This window comes from Centrocercus urophasianus, unplaced genomic scaffold (genome assembly GCF_019232065.1).
Source record: "Centrocercus urophasianus isolate 14NV4802_14NV808 unplaced genomic scaffold, USGS_Curo_1.0 seq_73, whole genome shotgun sequence".
NCBI lineage: Eukaryota > Metazoa > Chordata > Aves > Galliformes > Phasianidae > Centrocercus > Centrocercus urophasianus.
This window is the reverse complement of record NW_024885344.1, coordinates 4,830,954-4,854,155: the sequence shown is the minus strand read 5'-3', so window position 1 is coordinate 4,854,155 and position 23,202 is coordinate 4,830,954. Positions and strand designations below refer to the sequence as shown.

At 44.7% G+C, this 23,202-nt stretch overlaps 1 protein-coding gene across 1 annotated transcript; it reads right to left on the bottom strand.

Moving 5' to 3' along the window:
• Positions 1 to 43: 43 nt before the first annotated feature.
• GLT8D2 (glycosyltransferase 8 domain containing 2) lies at positions 44 to 15,309 on the bottom strand. The gene is made up of 10 exons (XM_042837925.1): positions 15,131 to 15,309; positions 12,440 to 12,484; positions 10,985 to 11,080; positions 10,049 to 10,217; positions 8,183 to 8,300; positions 5,500 to 5,584; positions 3,561 to 3,673; positions 2,700 to 2,866; positions 992 to 1,104; positions 44 to 425 (listed from the first exon to the last, which is right to left on the bottom strand). Exons 2-10 carry the CDS (start codon positions 12,456 to 12,458, stop codon positions 253 to 255), a joined length of 1,053 nt encoding a protein of 350 aa, XP_042693859.1. The 5' UTR covers positions 12,459 to 12,484; positions 15,131 to 15,309; the 3' UTR covers positions 44 to 252.
• Positions 15,310 to 23,202: the final 7,893 nt, after the last annotated feature.

Below are 23,202 nucleotides of genomic sequence, written 5' to 3'. Positions count from 1 at the left end.
TTAATGAAAATACCTCATTGTAAAATAAACTTGTTTCCTCACTTTATTTGAAAATTAAAAAAAAAAAAAAAAACAATTGAACTGTGTAACTAACATACCACCCATAAGCCCTCAAAACTGATAGTCATTTCATGGCAATATTTAAGCAACGTTTTTCTAAAATCAGTTAGTTATACAATTTGATGTGTTGCATCAGCAACTATTTGCATACTGCAAACCAAAAGGTCTGAATATGTTGAAGTGTTTTCATTATCAGCTGTCAGGACGCGTTAATTTGAACTTCCCTGAAGGGTCAGGGATAAACCAGTTTTCCCAGAGATCAGTGTGAACGCTGGGATAGTCCCAGGGTTTGTATCTCCCATTCCAGTGAAGTAATTTAGCTTCTTGAAGAAAATGCTCTGAATACCGGGTATCAGGACTCCAACCTGCATGAGTACATGGAATAAAATCCAGCTTTTAGTACTGGAAGACACTACACAATGAGGTAAATACAGTTTGTTTTTAAAAAGCCTGATTAGCATGGTTTCACCCGTCAGTAGGCAACTAACTGTGAAATAGAGCAGCATTTTTCAATTTCAGGCCTCTTTGACTCCACATCTGAAAAATCTCAGCTTCCTCTCAACAGCAACATCGTGGTCGCTGGGATTTACAAACAGCTTCATCATGCTGTTCATTTTACTTTGCTAGCTGAGCTATTATCTTCTCAGGATAAGTCACCATTGCCAGGTGAATGTCAACTGCATCCTCCAGAATGTGGGCTGCACAAAGACTGCCAGGCATCCCATGTGCTTCTGCTGTGCCTGCCAGAAGTGTCTGATTTTATTCTTTTCAGTCTGTGACTATATTCAGATCTTTCATACATTCTTTTCCGTGGCTCAAGATAATTTGGATCAATTATTCTGCAGTCCTGTAACTAATGTAAGGTCCTATACTGGAATCTTAACCTCTCACTTTATTGGGTTCCAGCTGCAAATGGAAAGTTAAAACTTACCGAGATGCCGTATGTGCCACATAGGATTAATAGTGGAATGCTTTCCATGAAATACAATCAGCATTGGAGAGGTTGCCACACCTCCCCCAAGGGTGCTGCTGTAGAGGTTTTCCCTGCAAAAGAACAAAGAAAATGTCTGAACCTCAATCAAAGAGTCTTTAGTGCAAAGATCAGACAGCTAAACACGTAAGTACTCTGAACCGCCTGATTTTCAGCATATTCCTTTCTAATGCTTTTAATTGTTCCATTGTTTGTGTTTGGAGCTCCAATTCCTGCTGAGTAGGTTGTTGCTACAAAGCAGTGTGCTGGGAGTCAGACCCAGCATGAAGCTGAGCACTCTGCACACTGCCTGCAATCTACGAGGCTGAAAAAGTTTGTAGTAGGAAAAAGAAGCTGTCAACATAAAGGAATCAAACCTATTTTAGACTGGTTTCTTAGGAAGATGTACACACTGCCATGCATCTGTCCTTTCTGCTTTCCACCTGGCCAACTTTGAGGCCTGAAGTTAACTTCAGAACAGATTTGGCAGACTGGTTAGTATAAACCAGCAGCTAATGGATATTAATTTCCTGTGAGTTCTGTGAAAAATGCAGGGTTTGTGTTTTTTTTTTTTTTAAAAAAAGCCAAATTACTGTGAAGGGAGGCTTAAGTGGTAGCAGGCAGATGTCTGGCCACAGTGCGCTGCAGGCCTGGCCACGCAGCAGAAGGGAGCAGCCACAGTGCCTGCAGGACATTGTGCTGTCTGCTGAGTCCAGCAAGGAGGAAGCCTGAGAAGTATCAAGAGGTGCTCAGAGGCTACAGAACTACAAATAAATAAAAATCATAACTTTCAAAAGCTCTTTCTGACTAATAACAAAGCTATTCAGTTCACTGTGGTTTCAATATTGAGCTAAAAGGAACACAAATGTGTTGTTATGGTACAAAATCATCTTTCTAGAATGAATCTGATGTGATGCTCATGGAGGTTTTTTTCAGGCTCATAAAAAGCATAGCAGTGGCCTTTCAGAACATTCTGTAAACAGAGTAAGAGAAAGCCATGGAGATTTTCATTCATTCACATGCTCATTGTTTGTGTCTTTCCTCCTTTGTTCAGTCTTGAAAATAACCAATAATAAATGGAGTCCAAAAGCACAAATAATTGTTTCAATTTAGCTTTCCTAAATTTAAGCCTTTGCAGGGAAAGGAAGTGTCAAATCTGCAAACAGATTAACAATGAAAAAAAATGAACACTGTTCTCACTATATTCATATTCAAAGTCATATTCATAGTCAAAGCTAAAAAATTATCTTTCACATCAGGTTCATTTCATCTACAGAGAAGTGTTTTTTACTGGTATTTTAAGAAATGTGACGCCCAATGACAGTTCAGTTAGAGAGACCCCACACAAACAAGGAAACATTCCTTTCTCTCTAAACCAGCCTCAAGAAGGAAAGGTAAGTGTATTGAGCCAAGGTGAGGTTGGTCATCCAAAACAAGAACCACGTGTTCTCAGTGCCTCTCAGGACTGAGTGTGGTTTGGGATTAAATGCAAGACTGAAATTCCAGGTGGTATTTCCTGTTACACTATTGATCAGGTTTAAGCATGTGGAAATTTACTTTGGGATTTCATGAAGCAATGAAAAGACTGTTGATAGAGTTACAATCTTTAAAGAGCTTACAAACAGAAGATGATTTACAGTTAAGTGCAAAGTTAGATTTCTATACATACTCTACATTTCTTTGCATCCACTTTTCCAACTGCTTTGTGAGCCGCTGATTTTTCCATTCAGTCATGTTAGCAACAATTACACCGGGATTAAAGGAGCAGGTGCTGGGGCTGATGCCAAGGTCTCTAATTGCTTGCTTTCTATAGTCCAGAAATCCCATGTATGTGTTCTAGGAAGTTAAAAAAAAAAAAAAGAAATACATTTATTATATCCTGTGAATCTCAATGAATATAAGAGTAAGTGTAGCTCTGTGTTACTAAATATACACTCCCAAAGCTGAGTTTCTAGATGATGATTACCTATCTCAATTTCCATATGACATGGGGTTGAAAGGCACAGTGCTCCCAGCTACTGAATTTCTTCTTCCACAGTTTTGTACCATGGAAGTTCTATAAAGCTCTCTCCTCGCCACATTTTGGTCTTTCTGTACAGAACTGTAGTTCTTGATTAACTGTAAAACTAGTAAAAAATCATTTTAAAAAATTGGAAGAAAACTTTCATGGAATCATAGAATAGTTTGGGTTGGAAGGGACCCTTAAGATGATGTAGGTCAAACCCCCAGCTATAGGCAGGGACGCCTCCCTCTGGACCAGGCTGCTCAAAGCCTCGTGCAGGCTGGCCTTGAATGCCTCAAGGCTGGGGGCATCCAGAACCTCGCTGGGCAGCCCACTTCAGTGTCTCACCACCTCACAGTAAAAGTAAAGAATTTCTTCCTGTTATCTAGACTAGATCTGCCCTCTTGCAGTTTAAAGCCATTTTTTCCTCATCCTGTCACTACATATATACTCTGGGGAAGATATAGATCCATATAGCATTTATGAGTCAATATATTCACGATTAGAATTTACGGAACAGCATCTTACCTGCATCCCTACACTTCTAACCATCTCATGCGTGGAAGGGAGATCACAATCATCTGAAAAAGCCGCAGCATGGCCAGGAGCCAGCTTTGTATCATAGAGTTCCTGAATGTCACCTGTTCAAAGTTCAGAAGCATAAGAACAAACGTATCACACAGCTACACAGGGTTGGCAGTAGCAGAGGTGAGCTGAGTGGGGTCACATCCCCCACGGTGGCAATGGGGTGAGCGCTGGGACGTGGGCAGCTGCCAGGGCCAGGACTGAAACCTGAGGTCCCTCTGCCCCGGTACCCAGCCCTTCCACTCCTGGCCACCCACCTGGGAGTGCCTGGCAGCCCCATAAAAGGGGCACTAACAGTGACCAGGACCTACACCCACCCTGCAAGAGGCCACCCCCTCCACCACAGTAGCAGAACTTACACTTCTCTGTAATTAAAAATAAATACACAAACACTACACAGAATCACAGAGTTGTTGGGTCCTCTGGAAATCATCTAGTCCAACCCCTGCTAAAGCAGGCTCCCTATAGTACGTTCCAGAGGAAGGTGTCTGCATGGTGTGTGAACATTTTCAGAAGAAACTCCACAGCCTCTCTGGATTTTGCACCAAAAGTTCAGCATGTTTCATTCTTACTGCTCCACAGAAAGCAGCTGACCAATAAACAAACCCCAAGTTAAACTCTGAAATCCTCATTCACTCCTTACCATGTCAGAGTTCCTATTCCCTCCCATTTCAGACGCATCAAACAGGGAGCTCTCATATTACAGATAAGCAGCTGCCAAAACAGGCTCCCACCCTCTGCTTCTCCTCCCACATGCCCAACCTTATTTTCCTCTTCTGAGCCCTATGATTACACTGCCCAAGGATGAGCAAGCTAAGTTGACTGAAGAAACAAGGAGAAAAGAGGGTTTTGTGTTTTGTTGTTGTTACATTTTTGATTGCTTGGTTTCTGTTTTTGTTTTTTTAACATAGCTCGTCTTCTGCCAGGTCAAGCAGCTGAGTCAGCTCGTTTCACAGCTGTAGATGTGAAAGAAGAGAAGTAACAGGAGCTGCCTGAGGATAGGAGAGACCACTTCAGTAGGCAGCAGCCTACCGTAAGCTGTAATGAAAAACTGCACCTTATCTGTGTTTTCAGAAGCAGTATCAGCTGACACAATCTGGTATACCCTAATGGAAGAGAAAGCCCTACCTCCCCTCTGCTGTGGGCCACCTCCTTGCTGTCTGTGGGAGTACTGCCTTGACTCCTACCAGGAAGTTAATTCAGGCTGACAGTAGTCTTCTTCCTGGTGATTGTCAAGTGTGGGTGCAGGAAAGAGGGATGCAGGTCAGAAATTCTCAAAAAAAAAAAAAAAAAAAAAAAAAAAGAGCAACTTTTCCTCTAATTTGATTTGTTTGTACAAAAAAAAATTTATATGTATATGTTTTTCAGGATGTTTGTATTTTCTGACTGTTCTTATTTGTCTAAGAACTCTCACATCTTTGATCACAATTTGAAAAATGCTGTGGATTTTGAACTGAAGATGTTTGAAGTCACATTTTTCGTATTTGGGGTTTTAGCCCACCTAAAGCTGAGAAAATTCCTCCTACTCTGAAGAACAAATAGCAATTCTGAGTAAGACGCTGCCAACATTTGTGGGAATTTGAATGCTAGAAGGAAACACAAGACACAAACACAACTAAATATTGTAGCACCCAAGTGAAAACCAAGATATCTTTCAGCAATTGACCAAATCTAATTTAAATGAAATCAGTGCATGTAATTTTGATCACAATCAGCAGACATGTAGAGACACACTTTTCTTCAAAATTTCCTCTAAATAAATAAAGAGATTATTTGTATTTTTCACAAGCACAACATTCCTAGCAGCTTCCTTCTAGACCATGAAAGCTGCAATAACTTTTATGCTAATTCTGCCAGAAATTGCTTTTTGGAGACAGCTTACCTTGAACAATGACATCATCATCCAAATATATGACTTTCTCGTGTTTCTGGATAAGCAAAGGAAGGTAAAATCGAACGAAGTTCAGCTATTAAACAGGAAAAGAAGAGTAAATCCTAAATGACAAAGAAGTTGAATGCATTAGTCTCAAGCTTCCATTAATATAGGTTGGTTTAGCAATAGGGATCAATATATTAGTTTGAGAACCAATATATTAGTTTAGCAAAAGGAATCAATAAGTGCTATGTTAGTTCTAAAACTTTCCAGTTTAGCTTTGCTTGGTGTATGAACAGCCTTCTTTTTCTCAATGATCCTGCTTCACAGAAGCACTGAAGTCACCACAGACTTCTTTTATCTTTGCAACCATTGGGTGCAAGGGCTTTTTTTCTTGGATTTCACATATATTGTTTTAGCTTATAGCACCCCAAGATAGAAAGTTGCTCGTTATGGCATTACAAGCAATGGAAATCCACCAAACTGGGGAAAAACAGCCAATGGTCAGCCAAAAGTCATTGTGATGAAGATGATGATGGAAAAATGAGGAGGAAGTAGGCGGTCTAAGACCACCAGAGGCTCCTACCAGGCATGCCCAGAAGGACAATAGCATATGTTGATGAGTTCTTGGAAAAGAATGAATATGCAAATATATTGCATATGTATGTTGTAACTGTTTAAATGTAGAACTTTAACTCTGAGAGCACGTGCTTGACTTGTCAAGATGCCCAGTAAGTATCGTGAGGAATAAAGGAATGCCTCTTTATAACACCACACTGGGACTAGAGAATTTTCTTCCTGGATCTCAGATGACACTGTCTCAATTAATATTCTGTTTTGATTTCTCTCATCATTGAGCACTAGCCAACTATCATATGCTTCTTTCATGTAGCTTTACCAGTGTCTTGACCCCATTATTATTAATTATTTATCCCACTTGGTTTACTGTGGGCTTAACCAAGCAGTCCAAAATAGTTTATCTTCCATCAGAATCACAGAACCACTTATGTTGGAATGGAGATCCCTCCCAGACCATTCTCCCCACTCAGGGGCTGACCAGGGCAAACTGCATGGGATTGTGTCCAGTGGGTTCTGAATATCTCCACAGATGGAAACGTCACGCCCTGCTCTGTGTGTTTGACCACCTAAAAATGATTTACCTTGCATTGAGATTTAATGTTACAGTTTTAACTTCTGCCCATTGCCTTTTCCCCTACCAGCAGGCACTACTGAGATGAGTCTGGCTCTCTTGTCTTCATCCATCCCATCAGGTATTTAATAAACACATTGATCAGATCCTTTGGAGCACTCTCTTCTGCAGGCCAAATGGTCCCAGCTCTATTTGCCTCTCTTCATGTATAGACGTTCCAGTCCCTTATCACCTTTGTGGCCCTCTATTGAATTCACTTCAATAAATCCATAAATTTCTGGTACTGGGAAGCTATGAACAGGACAACAGTATCCCAAATGCAATCTCACCAGTGCTGAGTAAAGAGGGATGATAACTTCTCTGGACCTGGAATGCGTTAGCTTCACAGTTAACATAGCCATCTTTTCACTCTACAGAAATGGTTTGACTAATAGCACAGATGAGGGATAGCATTTTCTACAACTGAAATAATGAATACAAAGAGGGAAAAGGCATCACCATCAACCATACTGATTCAGGTCATTTCACTTGTCAGAGTGGTCTTAAGCAGAGATGATCAGACAAATGTAAGAATACAGCAAGTACACAGAAAAGCTGTTCCACAGCTTCCATGTATTTTCAGCTCAAGAAATTTCCTGAACCAGATGTAGTCCACTTCAGCCTCCACTGAATCCCTGTGAATTTATTATGTTCACAAGATATTTTAGCAACAAGTTCTAGAGGTTTAGTACTCACTGCTTGAAAAGCATGCAACATTTCTTCTTTGATCTGACTGTTCCTCTCACTAAAGTATTTGAATAGCTGTTAGTTCTTATATGAGAAGAGACAGTAAGTTATCATCCCCTATTCTGACCTCCATGCCAATCAGTTCTGTGGATCTCTACTGTTTTCATGCCAAAAGGCCATTTCCAGGCTAAAGAATACTAAATCACTCTCACAAATATTGCATGAAATTCTTTCCATACATTAGAAATGCCACAGGCTCAGAGAAGGGCAAAAGAACACTCTGAACAGTCCTAAAACTTTTCCAGTGGTTCTATGTCCTTTTGAGATAAGAGGGTTTAATACGCACAGAGTATTTAGGGTGGTGGGAAAACTATGTATTTACATTTTGGCATAATGTTCTTCTCTGTTTTGTTTCTAACTCCTTTACTAATAATTCCTTACATCTGATTTGCCCCTTGTCAGCCAGCAGTATTTTAGTTTCTAGTCTCTGAGTTAATCCCAGACATGAGCAGATTGCAGCCCGCTAGATATCATGGAGGCACAAAGAACACTGTGACACCTTTCCTCTTCTAAACAACACATGCAAATCACTGAGTTTGTGCCACAGAATAGATGACGTCCCAGCATGACAGAAGAGTTGCAAGGAGCTTGTTACAGTGCACATCTCCTTCTTGAGTGAAAGCTTAGCATTGGACTTGAAGGGGCTTCTTTGAGTTATACCCATCCCGTGTAACAGAACAGAGAACTGGGAGATCTTAAAATCTGCAATGAGCATTAAAATCCTGAAAATGTGTTATGTGGTGTTTGTCTACTCACAGGCTGCAGTAGCTCAGGACGCGATGCATCTTGTCTGATTTTTCCTTTCAGTACCATGGGGTTGAATTCCACAGTCTTAAATTTTATTTCTTTTAGTTTAGAATTTTCAATCCATTTTCTATGATTAAAAATAAAAGTGTTAAAATAAATATTCAGCTTTTAGCAAATATTTTCTCAGACTCATAAGAGAATAAGAGGCCTTGGAAGCTCACTTAGTCTATCAGACCCCAAGACAGAACCACTTGTGTCTGCAGCAACACATCTTTCTTCACCACTAGCATTAAATGTCATTTTCCTAGTCTTTCTTACTATAAACCATTTTTTTTCTTATCCTATGTGCTGTGCAGATAATTAAGAATTAAGAATAAACCTATTAAAGAATAGGTTACTTTTTTCCCTTTTGCCCCACTTTATGTTCTTCAAAATGATCATCATATGTATTCACAGTTTAGCAGAGGAAAAAACTGTTTTTGTCCAATATTTTGTCGTATTTCTTATCATCAAAAAATGTCTTCACATTTCCAGAGGCCATATACATCCACAAGCATATCTCACTATGAAGTGTATGTGTGTGTGTATGCATGTCCACACACAATAGTGCGGTCCATTATCAGTCATAGCTCTGTAGTTTTCAATATGAGCGTATCAAAGAATATAGGAACACCAAGTACTTAATAAAAGAGCATTGAGACAGCATCTATCTCTCTGTGCCCTTGCTCTCTCACTATGCTTATAGTAAAGTTTCTTTCTGACCTATCATAAATTACTCTCATGTTACTATGCACCTGGAGTTCCCATATTCTCTGGCAAGTGTTATCAAATAGAATCTATGATTCCATTCAGGCTGGATATTAGGAAACATTGATTCTCAGAAAGAACAGCACTGTGCAGTGGCACAGGATGCTGAGGGAGGTGGTGCAGTCACCATCCCTGGAGGTGTTCCAGAGCCGTGTGGATGTGGCACTGAGGGACAAGGTCAGCGGGCATGGTGGGGATGGGCTGATGGTTGGACTGGGTGATCTTCAAGGTCTTTTCCAACCTTCATGATTTCGTGATTCTATAAAACTTCTGCTTCAACCTGAGCTAACACAGTCAGTTATTTCCACCTCTACTGAACTTCATCACATTTTACAGCTCATTTTTCCAACTCATCAACACTTTGTTTTCAGCTCACCATGCTGCTCGATGTCTCTTCCAGCTTCGTGCCAACTGCAGATACAGAGAGAACATTCCCCATTCTATTTTCTAGATTATTGATGAATTGGATTGGGAAAACTCATCACATCTTTTCACTTTGACACATTTTGTACACAAGCTACAGAAGCAGCCAGAGGCAAGAACTTCTAAAACAATCAGCTTTAATTTTGATTTACACCGCACCTCCGTTTGTAGGGAACATTTGAACTTAACATCCAAACATTCATTACTAGCTTCTTTGGGCCTCTATTTCAAAACTTTAACACTACATCTTACCCGAAATTAGCTTTAGGCAGCAGGCTTTGCTACTCTGAAGCTGAAGATAAGACTCCACACGAGGTGAGCTCAGTGCCACAAAGAAGGCTTGGAACAAGTAAGCTTGTCACTTACCTTATTATATATTCTTCTGCAGATACAAAAGGCAGAAAGGCACAGCTACGGACTTGATCTGGTTATTTCATACCCCTTTAAACTAGTCAATGCCTCGAGTGGGGCAAAATGATCATTTTTCCTAAATGTAGGGAATCCTGGGGACTGAAACCAATAGCACTACTTAAGCAAAAGGAAGAAGCAATTTCCTGAAAAGTCTTCTAAACTTTATGCCCATGCTAAGGAAAACAACAATCTGCTCCTAATTACAGCATGAAATAAAACAAGGCTGGTTTATACCGAATATGTGGGATGGTGTTCTTCAGTCCAACTATGTAGAACAAAACATTAGCCTCTGTGTTGCTGTAGATGCTACTGATTGCTGCTACAGTTGCACCCATTCTGCCTGCAGCAGCGCAGATTACAACTGGGATTTCTTCCTCCATTTCCTTAGGACTCTCCAGGTCATCTACAAGAAACAAACCATATTTTATATCAGAAAATTGAGAAACTTTTGTATCCTATCTGGATGATATGAGTGAGCACAAAGTTCTACAAACAGCGGAATCATATCACAATCACCCCATTTCCTTACCAGATCTTATATACATCCACATTTGCCAAGACACACAGCATGAGCTGTCACTAATCCAGAACCACATGTAGGTGGACAGGACTGTTGGATGTCTCCAAACAGAACTCTGTACTTTCTGCCCAACAGGCTGTCCTCCATGTAACTGCTTATTCACATGAAACCTGAAGTCTGAATGCCTTTGAGACTTCTCAGTTATATTTAGAACAAATTGAATGATGGATTCCAAAATTATCAAAGGAAGGAGGTAAGTGGAAGAGCTGGTGCAAATGCATGAGCTTCACTTCTTTGGGAAGCTAGAAAGGAATAGTGAAAAGTTCTGCACCACAAGGAAGTTGCTAACGATAAAATGGGGGAAAATAGTGTTCAGTGTAAACGAAGATATACACCAGCTTACAACTTCATCAGTGACATCTGTATAAAAACTTGAAGCAGGATGACAATTTTTAGTCACTCTCCTGCTAGTTTCTTTGAGGAATTCAGAACCAAAAAACTTCTGCATCTCAGACCACATGCAACAGCTTAAATGGCTCATCTACTGCAAGGCAAACTGGTTTAATTAGGGGAAAACAAACAAACAAACAAAAGCCCAACTGCTCAAATGAAGAGGAAAGAACTATAAATCAGAAACATAAGTCATTTACCTGCTTCATTCCTTAAGGCAGATGGTGCTTTGTGAACTTTGTTGTACAGGATTGCACACACGGTTAATATAAGAAGTAACAGTAAGATCTGGTTAACTGAAACAAAATAGAGAATTTGTTAATGATCACTCTCATAGCTAGAGTACTAATTGTACCTTTTTAGAAAAAAAGACAATTTGCAACCATTACATAGCATAATGTGTATTTGCTGTGTTTGCCAAAATCTCCTTTCTCTTGCTATTTGATCAAACTACAAATGCTGTGTTAATAGCATAATGCATTTCTACCTCTTTCCATTTATTTCCAACCATCTGATTTTCGTTCATTAGTTGCTCAATAAATCACTGAGCTCCCAATACACATGGGTTATAAAAACTATTAAATTCATGTTTCTGAATACTAGAAGCCTGGAACTTTCTTTCATTAGCTACACCATGGGACTTCAAGAACGAATTATTTTTACCTACATTTTCCTTCACTCACACCTCCTTCAGACACAAGAAAAAATAACTGAATGCAAATCTTGAAGGTATACCCAAGCAAAATTCTAACAGTACTAGAAAAATAAACCCAGCACACCTCTGAAACCAGGTAGGGTTTATTGCAAAATATTTGAAAACTAATTAAAGTGTCAAAACATAAAAATGTTGACACTTTAATTAGTAAAACCAAATCCAACCATGCTAAAGCAAGTGCCTTGCTGTATATTACGACTTCACAGTTCCTGTCAGTTTGTGTTGTACTACATTAATTCATCCAACATAAGCCAACTGTGAGTACATAACAGCTCAGTGGTATAATGGGGAAGAAATACTCAATAGAGTTCTTTAGATCTTCTTCACCACTTCTGTACCATCATAAAGGTGATGGTAAATATTTAAGGTGTACAAAAGAACAAAGGAAACAAAGTTTTAGTCTCTTTGAGTCAGAAGGGTTATTGACCAGAACTGAGCATACAAATAAGTTGAAATTGGTTCAACATCACCAACTGCACTGACTGATGTCAGCTGAGAAAACACCCACTGGCTTCAATGAAATTTTGGGTCAATTTTCAGTCATTGATCTTGACAGCTGATGAGAACTCAAATTTCTCAGGACTGCATTTCAACAGCAAGTATGAAGAGCATAGCTGTACATAGCTCTGTTAAAAAGCCATTCTGGGTGCTCTGTGCACACCCACATGGAGCTACTCATTACCTGCCCCCTTAGAGGGAAAGCCCAGTTCGTAAGTATCACACAGAAAAGTGGTGAGTGATCTCTGGTTAGTGGAATTTATGACCACACTTATCTGATGTAGTTTACAAGAAAAATCCTATTTTGATAATAAAGTTTAAGTATAATTTAGCAAAATTAGAATTTGCATGCAGCTGTTATAGCAGTTTTGAGAAACTGCATTTGATATCACTGCCCTCTTTTAAAAATACGTATTTTTAAAATGCTTTTAATCTCTCTTACTTTTCTTTAAAAGAGCCATGTGTTCTGTTGGATAAGAACTGTGGTCTGCAGTAAAAAAAAAAAAAAAGAGAGAGAGAGAGAGAAAAATTGAAATGCATTGTGTTTTAATACATTCAGTCACCTACAACCCAGTCACCTACATCAGTAACAAGTAACATCTTTAACACATCTTAAAATAATTTACAAAATGGTGTCAAAACACCATCAGGTGAAATTTGTAAATACATCTCTTTCCAATCTCAAATAAAACACAACAGTAATCACAAATACTAACCTCTTGCCAGAATATACTTCCCAAACTAGGAATTGTCCTGCCAGCAACAGTAAAAGGGGAACTTGTGCAAAGTGGCTTGTATGTAGGCCGCTCTGAAAGAAGTGCCTCCTATGATCACTCCTCCTAGTGCTCCTTGATGATCAGAGGGCTGGAGCACCTCTCCTATGAGGAAAGGTTGAGGGAACTGGGCTTGTTTAGCTTGGAGAAGAGAAGGCTCTGGGGAGACCTCATTGTGGCCTTCCAGTGCTTGAAGAAGGCTTATAAACAGAAGAGGGAACGGCTGTTTACATGAGTTGATAGTGATGGGACAAGGGGGAATGGTTTTAACCTGAGACAGGGGAGGCTTAGGTTAGGTATTAGGAGGAAGTTTTTCACTCAGAGGGTGGTGACGCACTGGAACAGGTTGCCCAAGGAGGCTGTGGATGCCCCATTCCTGGAGGCATTCAAGGCCAGGCTGGATGTGGCTCTGGACAGCCTGGTCTGGTGGTTGGCGACCCTGCACATAGCAGAGGGGTTGAAACTAGGTGATCATTGTGGTCCTTTTCAACCTAGGCCATTCTATGATTCTATGATTCTATTCATTTTCTTGGAAGCTACAACAACTACAAAGAGCACAGTAGCACTGATCTTTGCTACAAAAGGCTGTTTTTCAACACAGTCATCACCATTAGCTATGCCTTTTTGCCACTGATGAGCAAGAGCCTTCATTTTGTGCTCACAAAAGTTTGCATCTGCAGAGGTGACTGTCACTGTTCCCACTGCTGAAACACATCACCATCACCTCATTTTGCTCACATACACCATTTGGTCCCCATAAATGTTCAGCAAATGTGAATGAATGCCAATGGGTGCCACTTCTCTGCATGGAGGAATTTTGCTTCATACACACTTCCGTGTCAAACACTACTTTGTCAGACTGCCCTTTTGCTGCCATCTGTCACATGGCAACAACATGTAATGGGACATTGGTGGGAAGGTTCAGCCTCTCCTGCCAAACCACCAACAGCCGCCTCTGATGTTGCAGGCCAACATCATAAAATAGGAGGCATTACTTTCAGATTTATGTACTGTATTTGTGATGCTTGAGAAAGTGAAGTAGGCTTCCCTAAAACTGCTCTTCTAAACAAGGCCTAAGAGTGACCGTGTCTTTATGCTGAAGAGGAAAGAACGTAACCCCTAAAATACAGAACTGTGTAACAGATAACATTTGTTTGAATTCTGCAAGCACTGGTATTGTTTACTACCACTGTTTTTGTGAAAAAACAACAGTAAGAAATCAGCATCAGAAGTTGGGGCAGGAGGAAAGGAAGAAATAACCATGTGATTCCACCACTACAGCAGCTATCTGCGCAACTGAAAGCCATTTTTCCCAATTACAGACACACAGATCCACTAGAGCCTAGACAAGGATATATAACTGTTTCTGTGCACATATAAAAATGAAGTTCATTCTGATTCCTTAAAAAGGAATATGGAACGGCAAAAATTCTTGAAACTTAAGTCACCAAAATGAATCTCTCCCATTGGTTAATACTAATAGTGAGGGAGCATAATGAATTAGACTCCACTTTTTGATTTGCAAGTACAATTGTAATAAAAATATACATAAAGCAATGATGAGGCTTTGTTTACAAGGCACTATATATTTGCATATATTTAGATCCTTACAGCTGACTAGATTGGAGAGAGAGGAATATTTCTAAGAGAAATTCTTTCACATCTGCAGCCCTTGCCTGCATTCCAGCAGCCCACTCCTTTCATGTGGCATTCATTTACATAGATATGAAAACAAACTTATCAGTCACAAAAGCCTGCTGTTTAGACGTACCCTCTCTCGCACGTTACACAAGTATTGCAGCATTAGCCATTACAGATTTTACTCATTTAGATGAGGACAGAGGCAACAAAAACCGCTCCACTCTTGAAGTAACATTCTCACCTCATTCAAGCTAACAGCAATTTTCTACTGACTTCAATGGAGCTGACTACTGCTTTTAATTAAATTATAATGAGAGTCACAAATAATACTGATGATCGCCACAAAATGAAAGTTGAATAGTCACAGCCTCAGGATGTCTTCTGCATGATAAAAACAACATAAATTGAACTATGTTTTACATTTTAAAATCCAAAGTCCAAAAGAATCAAACAAAATAAGTCTGCATTTCAAACTTACACAGTTCCTAAAGTTTCAGCAACTCAGACTGATCGCCCACTGGTTTCTAGAAAAAGAGAGGAATATTTGTTCCCCTTCAAATATTTATTCATTTTTCTCGAATTTAGACATTAGTTCCTAGAACCTGGCAGTCCATAACTCAGCTGCCAAAATCTGTAACAAAACGAGGGGCTGTAGAAGGGAAAGCTCAGAAACAGTGACATTACTGCTCGGACATTTCCTGCATAATTAGTCTTTTTACCTCTTCAAAGCAGCACAGTAATCGGGACTCCTTTCTCCTGAAGAGCTGTAGAGCTTTTTACTTGGATCCTAGATAGCCCACAGCTGTCAGCATTCTTGCCAAAGCTTCCTTGCCCATCGTCTTCCTTTAAAGTCCCCTGTACAAGGGCCTTACAGGGCACAGAAACAGTTTTAAGATTCAATTCCTTTTTCAAACTCTTCAAAGTTTACTTTGGAGTTGTGCTGGTTTTCTTTTCTCTCCCTGCTGCTGAGGAATAGCACAGAGTCCAGACGCGGCACCAAAGGAATGAGAGCCCATAAACCACTTCCAGATGTGCTGAACGATGATGCAGCCCCAGATCTGGCAAACTTGCCTTAGAGCTTCATCTAGCAGATTGCAAATAAATCCCACAAGACAAAAAGTCTTAAGGGGGTGGAGGAAAGAAGGAAATAAACTGTTCCAGAAGTTACTTAAAATGTCTAGTTGCAGGTTAGGTTTCTAGTCATTATTTATGGTAAATGTGAACAGATAACTAGTGTGCAAGAGCCAAACAACAGCGTGCCAAAGTCAAAATGAAAGCCAACATTTTTCCAGTGTCTGTTGGCACAGTTATTGCAAGCATGAAACTAAGTAAATTTGCAAACTTCAACTCTGAACATGCATGCTGACTTAAATTGCCTCTGCCCCAAATCTCTGAGAAATTAGAGAATCTAAACCCAAGGGTTTGGAACGGAGTCAAAGGGGCTTGAGATTAAGGAACCTCACAGATGTTGGTACTCAGTTTCCTAAGCTCTCCTGGAATGCTCTCACAATTTTAGTTCTTTATCAGTTTTTTTACTCAAATTCTCTCCCTCTTGTCTAGGAACCTTCCTTTTGTATGTTTTGCAATGATAAAAACAACACAAATTAAACTGTGTTTTACAATTATATGTATGTTTTAACACAAGACTTCCATCACTGGTGAAAGGAGTAATAATAGATCTTAAACTATTTTTCACGTGTACTTACAAAAAAGTACAACAGCTGCTCCGAAACTAATATCTCCTATTTTATGATGTTGGCCTGCAATGTCAGAGGTGGATGTTGGAGGTAGAGCAGTAGAGGCTGAACCTTCCCACCAATATTCCACTATGTTTTGTTACTATGTGACAGACAGCAGCAAAGAGGCAGTCTGACAAATTGGTGTCTGATGTGGAGGTGAATGTGAAGGGATGGAACTGAAATGCACCGTGTGGAAAAAATGGCACCCGTTGAAATTCAGTGCTTGCAGAATGTTTATGGATACCAAACAGTGGATATGAGCAAAGTCAGGCAGTGGGTGGTATGTTTCAACAGTGGTGATGGTGACAGTTAGTCACATCAGCCGGGGCAGATTTTTGTGTGTGTGGCATGCAGGTTCTTGTTCAATTGCAAGAGAAAATGCATAGCCAGTAATGGTGACTGTGTTTAAAAGCAGTCTTTGGTGGCTGACAATATGCTCCATTAAACAGTGTTATATTGATCCTCATCTCTGTTGCAGTTTCCAAGGAAATAAATAGGAGTCATTACTTCCAGAGCAACCCACATATTTAATTTAAAATGCAGGTTTATAGTTTTAGAAGTTTGACAATGATTGTTATTCTATTCCAACAAACTGAAAAAGCTGTCATCTAGCGATATGTGTCAAAAATGCCAGCAGGAAAGGAGCAAAGGACTGGGGTGTCCTGGTGGGAAACAGGTTGGCTGTGAGCCAGCAGCATGCCTAATGGCCCAGAAAGCCACTGGCATCACAGAGTGCATTACAAAGAGCCTACTGCAGGGAGCCTGCTTCAGCAGGGGCTGGACAACATGATCTCCAGGTAATCTTCCAATACATACAACTCTGTGATTCAGTGTAATGTTTAATAAATTAATTTATTTTTAACTAAAGAGAAGTGTAGAGGCCTGCTACTGAGGCCGAGGGGGTGGCCTCTTGCAGGGCGGCTGTGGGTCCTGGTCACTGTCAGCCTTCCTCTTAGGGGGCCGCCGGGCCCTCTCAGGTGAGTGGCCAGGAGCAGAGGGGCTGCTGCTCCGGGCAGAGGGACCTGCTGCCGTTTCCTGCTCCATCTCTTCGTGGGGCTCCTCCGCTTCCCTCGTCAAGTGTGCAGCGGGGACGTGACCGGGAGACACAGGAACGTCAGCCACTGCAGTGCGGGTCTCCTCCTCCATGCTGGGACATTCAGTGCTGACTCTGGGCCCCGAAGTGAGGTCCAGTTCTGGGGAGGCTGTGGGGCTGTCCTCCTGCCCCCTGGCTGCAGGGCCCTCCTCCCGCCCCTCAGGCACGTGGGCGTCCTGCAGACCCAGCAGTCTGTGCGCCTCCTCGCCGCAGTGGCGCACAATGTTGTCGAGGAGCTCCTGGACGAACGTCTCCGCTCTGTTCCCCAGGGCGGCCCCCGTCATCTCTGTCAGCCACTCTCTGTCCGGCCCGATTTCACACAGGCCGTGCAGCAGGTAGGCTTCCGCTGCCATTGCCGGCCACCAGTGTGTGGGAAAGGCGGCTCGCAGCTGTTGGCGCAGCCAGGGCAGCACAGGGTCCAGGATGTGCTGGTGTTGCCTGAACACATCTGCCCAGATGTCAGGAGGCAGACGGCCCACTGTAGGCACCTCCTCTGCCTCCGCCTCTGCCTCCTCATCCTCTGTCTCCTCGTCATCTGCGTCCTCATCCTCCTCCTCATCCGACCATGGTGAAGGGGGTGGCGAAGAGGATAGCGAGGAGCTTGAGCTGCTGAAACTGGCAGCTACAGCTTCCTGGAAGCAGGCAGGGACAGGTGTTGCTGGAGGCCAGATGACGAAGTCCAGGTCCTCGTCATCATCCAGCGCTGCCACCTTGACCACTTCCATGACCCTCCTGCAGAGAGGGCAGCTCTCGTGCTGCTTGCCCCACCGCAGGATGCAGCCGAGGCAGAACTCGTGACGGCACGGCATCGCGTAGGCAATGTCCTTGCGCTCATCACGGCAGATGGGACATACCCATTCCTCCTCTGCTGCCATGCTCCTCACTCTGTGGTTTGCTGGGGAGCAAAGATGAAGAGCTGCTCCTCTTCTGCAGCACCACAGGGGGAAATGTTGCGCACTGCAAAGACAGAGGCCGCGGTCAGTCAGTGTCCCAGGAACAGAGGACAGAAACACCCAGGTCCCTCGGCAGGACACCCTCTCGGCCCTACTGGGGCCCACCCATGCTCCATGCCCTCCCGGGGCCCTCAGGCTGTGGCCCTGGCCCTGGCAGCTCCCCATATCTCAGCACTCGCTCCATTGCCACCCTGGGGGACGTGTCCCCACCCAGCTCACCTCTGCTGCTGCGCGTGCACCCCGTGGGGCCCCGGTAGCCTGAGCCAGGCAGACCAGGGAAACGCAAGTGATGGCTGTCAGGATGGGCACCGAAAGCCACTGCCAGCAGTGCCCAAAGCACAGCCCAGCACTCAAGACAAATGCTCGCTCCACCTCCAAGCCTCGCAACCACACGCTCAGCAGGAGTCCAGGCACGAGAATGACTGGGCCAGGCTCTGCCTGCGCCCAAAGCTGAGCAGACGGTGCTGAGGTCACAGTGCCTCGCACAGTGACGTCACGGCCTGTTGCTCGGCGACGTCACCGCAGTCCTTCTGCCCCCCACAGCACTTGCCCCAGCAGCACTTTGCATCCCTGTGTCTGCACGTGCATTTGGGGTGACCCCAGTGCCTCTTCCAGCCACTGCACTGCCACTCCCTCCCCTCCTCTTTCCCCTTCTCTTTGCCAGCAGTTTAGTGCCGTGGGCTGTGCCTTGCCAGAGGCCCAACTGATGCCCTTGTCCCTCCCTTCGTGGCATCCAAAATATCAATCAAGGTTGTCTAAAAGTAGTTCCCAGAGTTTCAGAGAACGCCAGACGTTGCTTCCCCTTTTTTTTTGTTTGGCTTTCCATTTTGAATATGCCAGCGAGATCCATTGCTTCTAAGATCTGCTTTTCCTTGCTCTTCTTGCTAGAGGAGAGTGTTCATTGCTGACGTACTCAACACTCTCCTCAGCAACCTCGTCCCATTTAAATGCTCTGTGATCCTTAAGGACAAAATAAATTGTATAGACATGATGCTTTGGTGGTGATAGATTGACGGGGGGAAGAAAGCAGCACTGTGCACATGGCAGCCCCAGCTCTCAAGCAAAAAGCAAGAAAGACACTGTGGAAGAGTAAGGCTGGAGAGTGGGGAGTGGGTGGGGAGGAACCCGATGAGGTTCAACAAAAGCAAGTGCGGAGACCCGCACCTGGGGAGGAATAACCACAAACGCTGGTGAAGGTGAGGGGCTGAGGCGCTGGAAGGGAACTCTGCGGAGAAGGACCTGAGTGTCCTGGTGGGCAACGGGTGGGCCGTGATCCAGCAAGGTGCCCCTGTGGCCCAGAGGACCAACGGCATTGCAAAGAGCGTGGCCAGCAGGTCGAGGGAGGTGAGCCTCCCCCTCTGCTCTACCGTGCTGAGGCCACATCAGGATTAATGTGCCCACTCCTGTGCTCCTCAGTTCAAGAAAGACAGGGAACTTCTAGAGAGAGCCCAGTGGAGGGCCACCAAGACGATGAGGGGCCTGGAGCACCTCCTGCATGCGGAAAGGCTGAGAGCCCCGCGACAGTTCAGCCTGGAGAGGTGAAGACTGAGAGAGGATCTTACTGGTGTTTATAAATGTCCCATTGGTGGGAGTCAAGTGGATGGGGCCAGGCTCTTCCGAATAGTGCTCGGTGACAGGACAAGGGGCAGTGGGCACAAATCAAAACGTAAGAAGTTCCATATGAACACAAGGAATAACCTCTTTGCTTTGAATGTGACAAGCACTGGAAAAAGCTGCCTGAGGTTCCTGTGGAGTCTCCCTCTCCGGAAACTCACCCACCCAGATGCTTTCCCATGGAACCTAGTGCAGGGAACCCACTTTAGCAGGGAATTGGACTAGATGATCCCCAGAGATGCCTTCTAACCCATACAACTCTCTGACTCTGTCATTCTGAGTAATCTTTTTTTATTATGATTTTTTAAATAAATAGAAGCGTAAGCCCTGCTACTGAGGCCGAGGGGGTGGCCTCTTGCAGGGCGGCTGTGGGTCCTGGTCACTGTCCGCCTTCCTCTTAGGGGGCCGCCGGGCCCTCTCAGGTGAGTGGCCAGGAGCAGAGGGGCTGCTGCTCCGGGCAGAGGGACCTGCTGCTGTTGTCTGCTCCATCTCTTCATGGGGCTCCTCCGCTTCCCTCTCCAAGTGTGCAGCATCAGCCTCTGCTGTCCTGGACTGCTCTTCTCTGCTAAGAGTTATACTGCTGCCGGTGAGTCCAAGCTGTGACATGAGGGTCACTTGTGAGGAGGCTGCAGGGCCAGGGGCAGCCACAGGGCTGTCCTGCTCTCTTTCAGCAGAGCCCTCCTCCTGCCCTCCTGACACAAGGGTGCCCTGCAGACCCAGCAGTCTGTGCGCCTCCTCGCTGCACAGGCGCACAATGGTGTCAACAAGCTCCCAGATGAATGTCTCTGTTCTGTCCTCCAGGGCAGGCCGCATCAGCTCCACCAATTCCTCACCGTGCAGCCCGATGTCACACAGGGCATTCAGGACTAAGCCCTCTGTTGCCATTGCTGGCCACCAGTGTGTGTCAAAGATGGCTCGCAGCTCTTGGCGTAACCATGGCAGCACAGGCTCCAAGATCTGCTGGTGCTGCCTGAACAGTTCTGCCCAGGCCTGAGGCCGAAGACCACCTACTATAAAGTCCTCCTCTACCTCCTCATTGTCCTGATCTTCTGCCTCCTCATCCCTTGCTTCCTCTGCCTCTCCATCGACCTCCTCATCTGACAACAGCAAAGGTGATGGTGAAGGGGACAGCAAAGGACTAGATCTGCCGTAAATGGGAGCTATGGCTTCCCGGAAGCAGACAGGTACAGGTGTTGCTGGAGGCCAGATGACGAAGTCCAGGTCCTCATCATCATCCAACGCTGCCACCTTGACCACTTCCATGACCCTCCTGCAGAGAGGGCAGCTATCCTGCTGCTTGCCCCACCGCAGGATGCAGCCGAGGCAGAACTCGTGACGGCACGGCATCGCGTAGGCAATGTCCTTGCGCTCATCACGGCAGATGGGACATACCCATTCCTCCTCTGCTGCCATGCTCCTCACTCTGTGGCTGGCAGGGGAGCGAAGATGAAGAGCTCCTCTCCAGTAGTGCCACAGGTGTGAATGTTGCACACTGCAAGAGGGAGAGAGAGCACAGTCAGTCACTGTCCCAGGGACAGAGGGAAGAAACACACAGGTTCCTCAGTGGGACACTCTCCCAGCCCCACATCTGGGCTGCTGCATGCTCCACACAAACCCACAGAGGTCCCTCAGGATGCAGCCCTGGCTCTGCCAACTCCCTGTGTCCCAGTGCTCACCCCATTGCCACCCTGAAGGATATGTCCCCACTCAGCTCACCTCTGCTACTGTGTGTGCACCCTGTGAGGCCCTGGCTCTCTGAGCCAGGCAGACCCGGGAAATGCAAGTGATGGCTGTAAGGATGGGCACCGAAAGCCACTGCCAGCAGTGCCCAAAGCACAGCCCAGCACCCAAGACAAATGCTCGCTCCACCTCCAAGCCTCGCAACCACACGCTCGGCAGGAGTCCAGGCACGAGAATGACTGGGCCAGGCTCTGCCTGCACCCAAAGCTGAGCAGATGGTGCTGAGGTCACAGTGCAACTGTTGGTGACATCACGGCCTCAATGCTCAATGATGTCATCGCAGTTCTTCAGCCCCCGCTGCAGCACTTTGCTTTCGTGTGTCTGCATCTGGCGCTACCACTGTGCATGTCCAGCTACTGCCCTCCCCTCCCATTTCCCCTTCTCCTGGTGTTGCTGTTTCCCGACAGCTCCAAGCTCTGGGCTGTGCCTTCACAGAGTCCCATCAGGTGTCCTTGTCCTTCTGTTTTTTGTATCCAAAATACCAACTGATCTTGTCTTAAACCAGTTTCCAAAGTTTGAGAGAACACCAGGCATTTCTCCTCCTCCCTCCCTTTTTTTTTTTTTTTTTTTTTAAAATCTTTTTGCATCTTAAGCATGCAAGATCCTGCAGGATCCCTGCAAGATCCACAGCTTCTAAAATCTGCTTCTTTCCCTTGTTCTTGTAGAGGAGAGCATTCGTTAATGTACTCAGTGCCTCTCCTCTGCAACCTCATCCCATTTGAGTGCTCTGTGATCCTCATGGACAAAATAAATGGTATAAACATGATGTTTTGGTGATGATTGATTGGTGGTGGGAAGAATATGACACTGGGGACATGACAGCCCTGGCCCAGTTTTGAGAACCAAGACTTTGTGGAAGAGTAAGGCTGGAGAGCTGGGCAGAGAGGAACCTGATGACGTTCACCCAGGACCAATGCTAAATCCTACATCTGGGGAGGAATAACTACTGGGGAATACTGGAGAGTACAGGAGAGGGGCTGACCTGCTGGAAAGGAGCTCTGTAGAGAAGGACCTGGGTGTCCTGGTGGACAACAGGTTGGCCATGAGCCAGCAGTGTGCCCTCGTGGCCCAGAAGGTCAATGGCATCCTGGGGTGCATTGCAAGGCGCATAGCCAGCAGGTCCAGGGATGTGATCCTCTTGATCTCCTCTGCAATGATGAGGCTACATCTGGAGTGCTGTGTCCAGGTCTGGGCTCTCTGGTTCAGGGACAGGGAACTTCCAGAGAGAGCCCAGTAGAAGGACACTCAGATAGTAAGGGGCCTGGAGCTTCTCCCTTATGAGGACAGGCTGAGAGCCCTGAGACTGTTCAGCCTGGAGAAGGCTGAGGGGGGATTTTATCGATATTTATAAATATCTCATGGGCTGAAGTCAAGTGGACAGGGCAACAGGCACACACTGAAACACATGAAGTCGGCGGCCTATCGCTCAGCACACTCAGCCATGGCCAACTTAACAACAATCCTGTGACACATTTCCGAGGGACGTCTCCTCCCCGCCTCTCCCCTCAGGGCCGTAGGGTGCCCGCCCCGCCGCCATCACGTGACCCGCAGCGGCCGCCCCGCCGCCTCCCGCGGGCGCGGCGCTGCCCCTTCCTCCCTCCTTCCCCGCGGCCTGTCCTGGCCGCGCGGTGCATTGTGGGAGCGGCGGTAAG

Coding starts and splice junctions, on each gene's coding strand:
- GLT8D2 (XM_042837925.1), bottom strand. Junction 10,218..10,984: donor TGCCTTAAGGAATGAAGCAG/GTAAATGACTTA, acceptor TGTTTCTTGTAG/ATGACCTGGAGAGTCCTAAG. Junction 5,585..8,182: donor GTCCTGAGCTACTGCAGCCT/GTGAGTAGACAA, acceptor CCTGTTTAATAG/CTGAACTTCGTTCGATTTTA.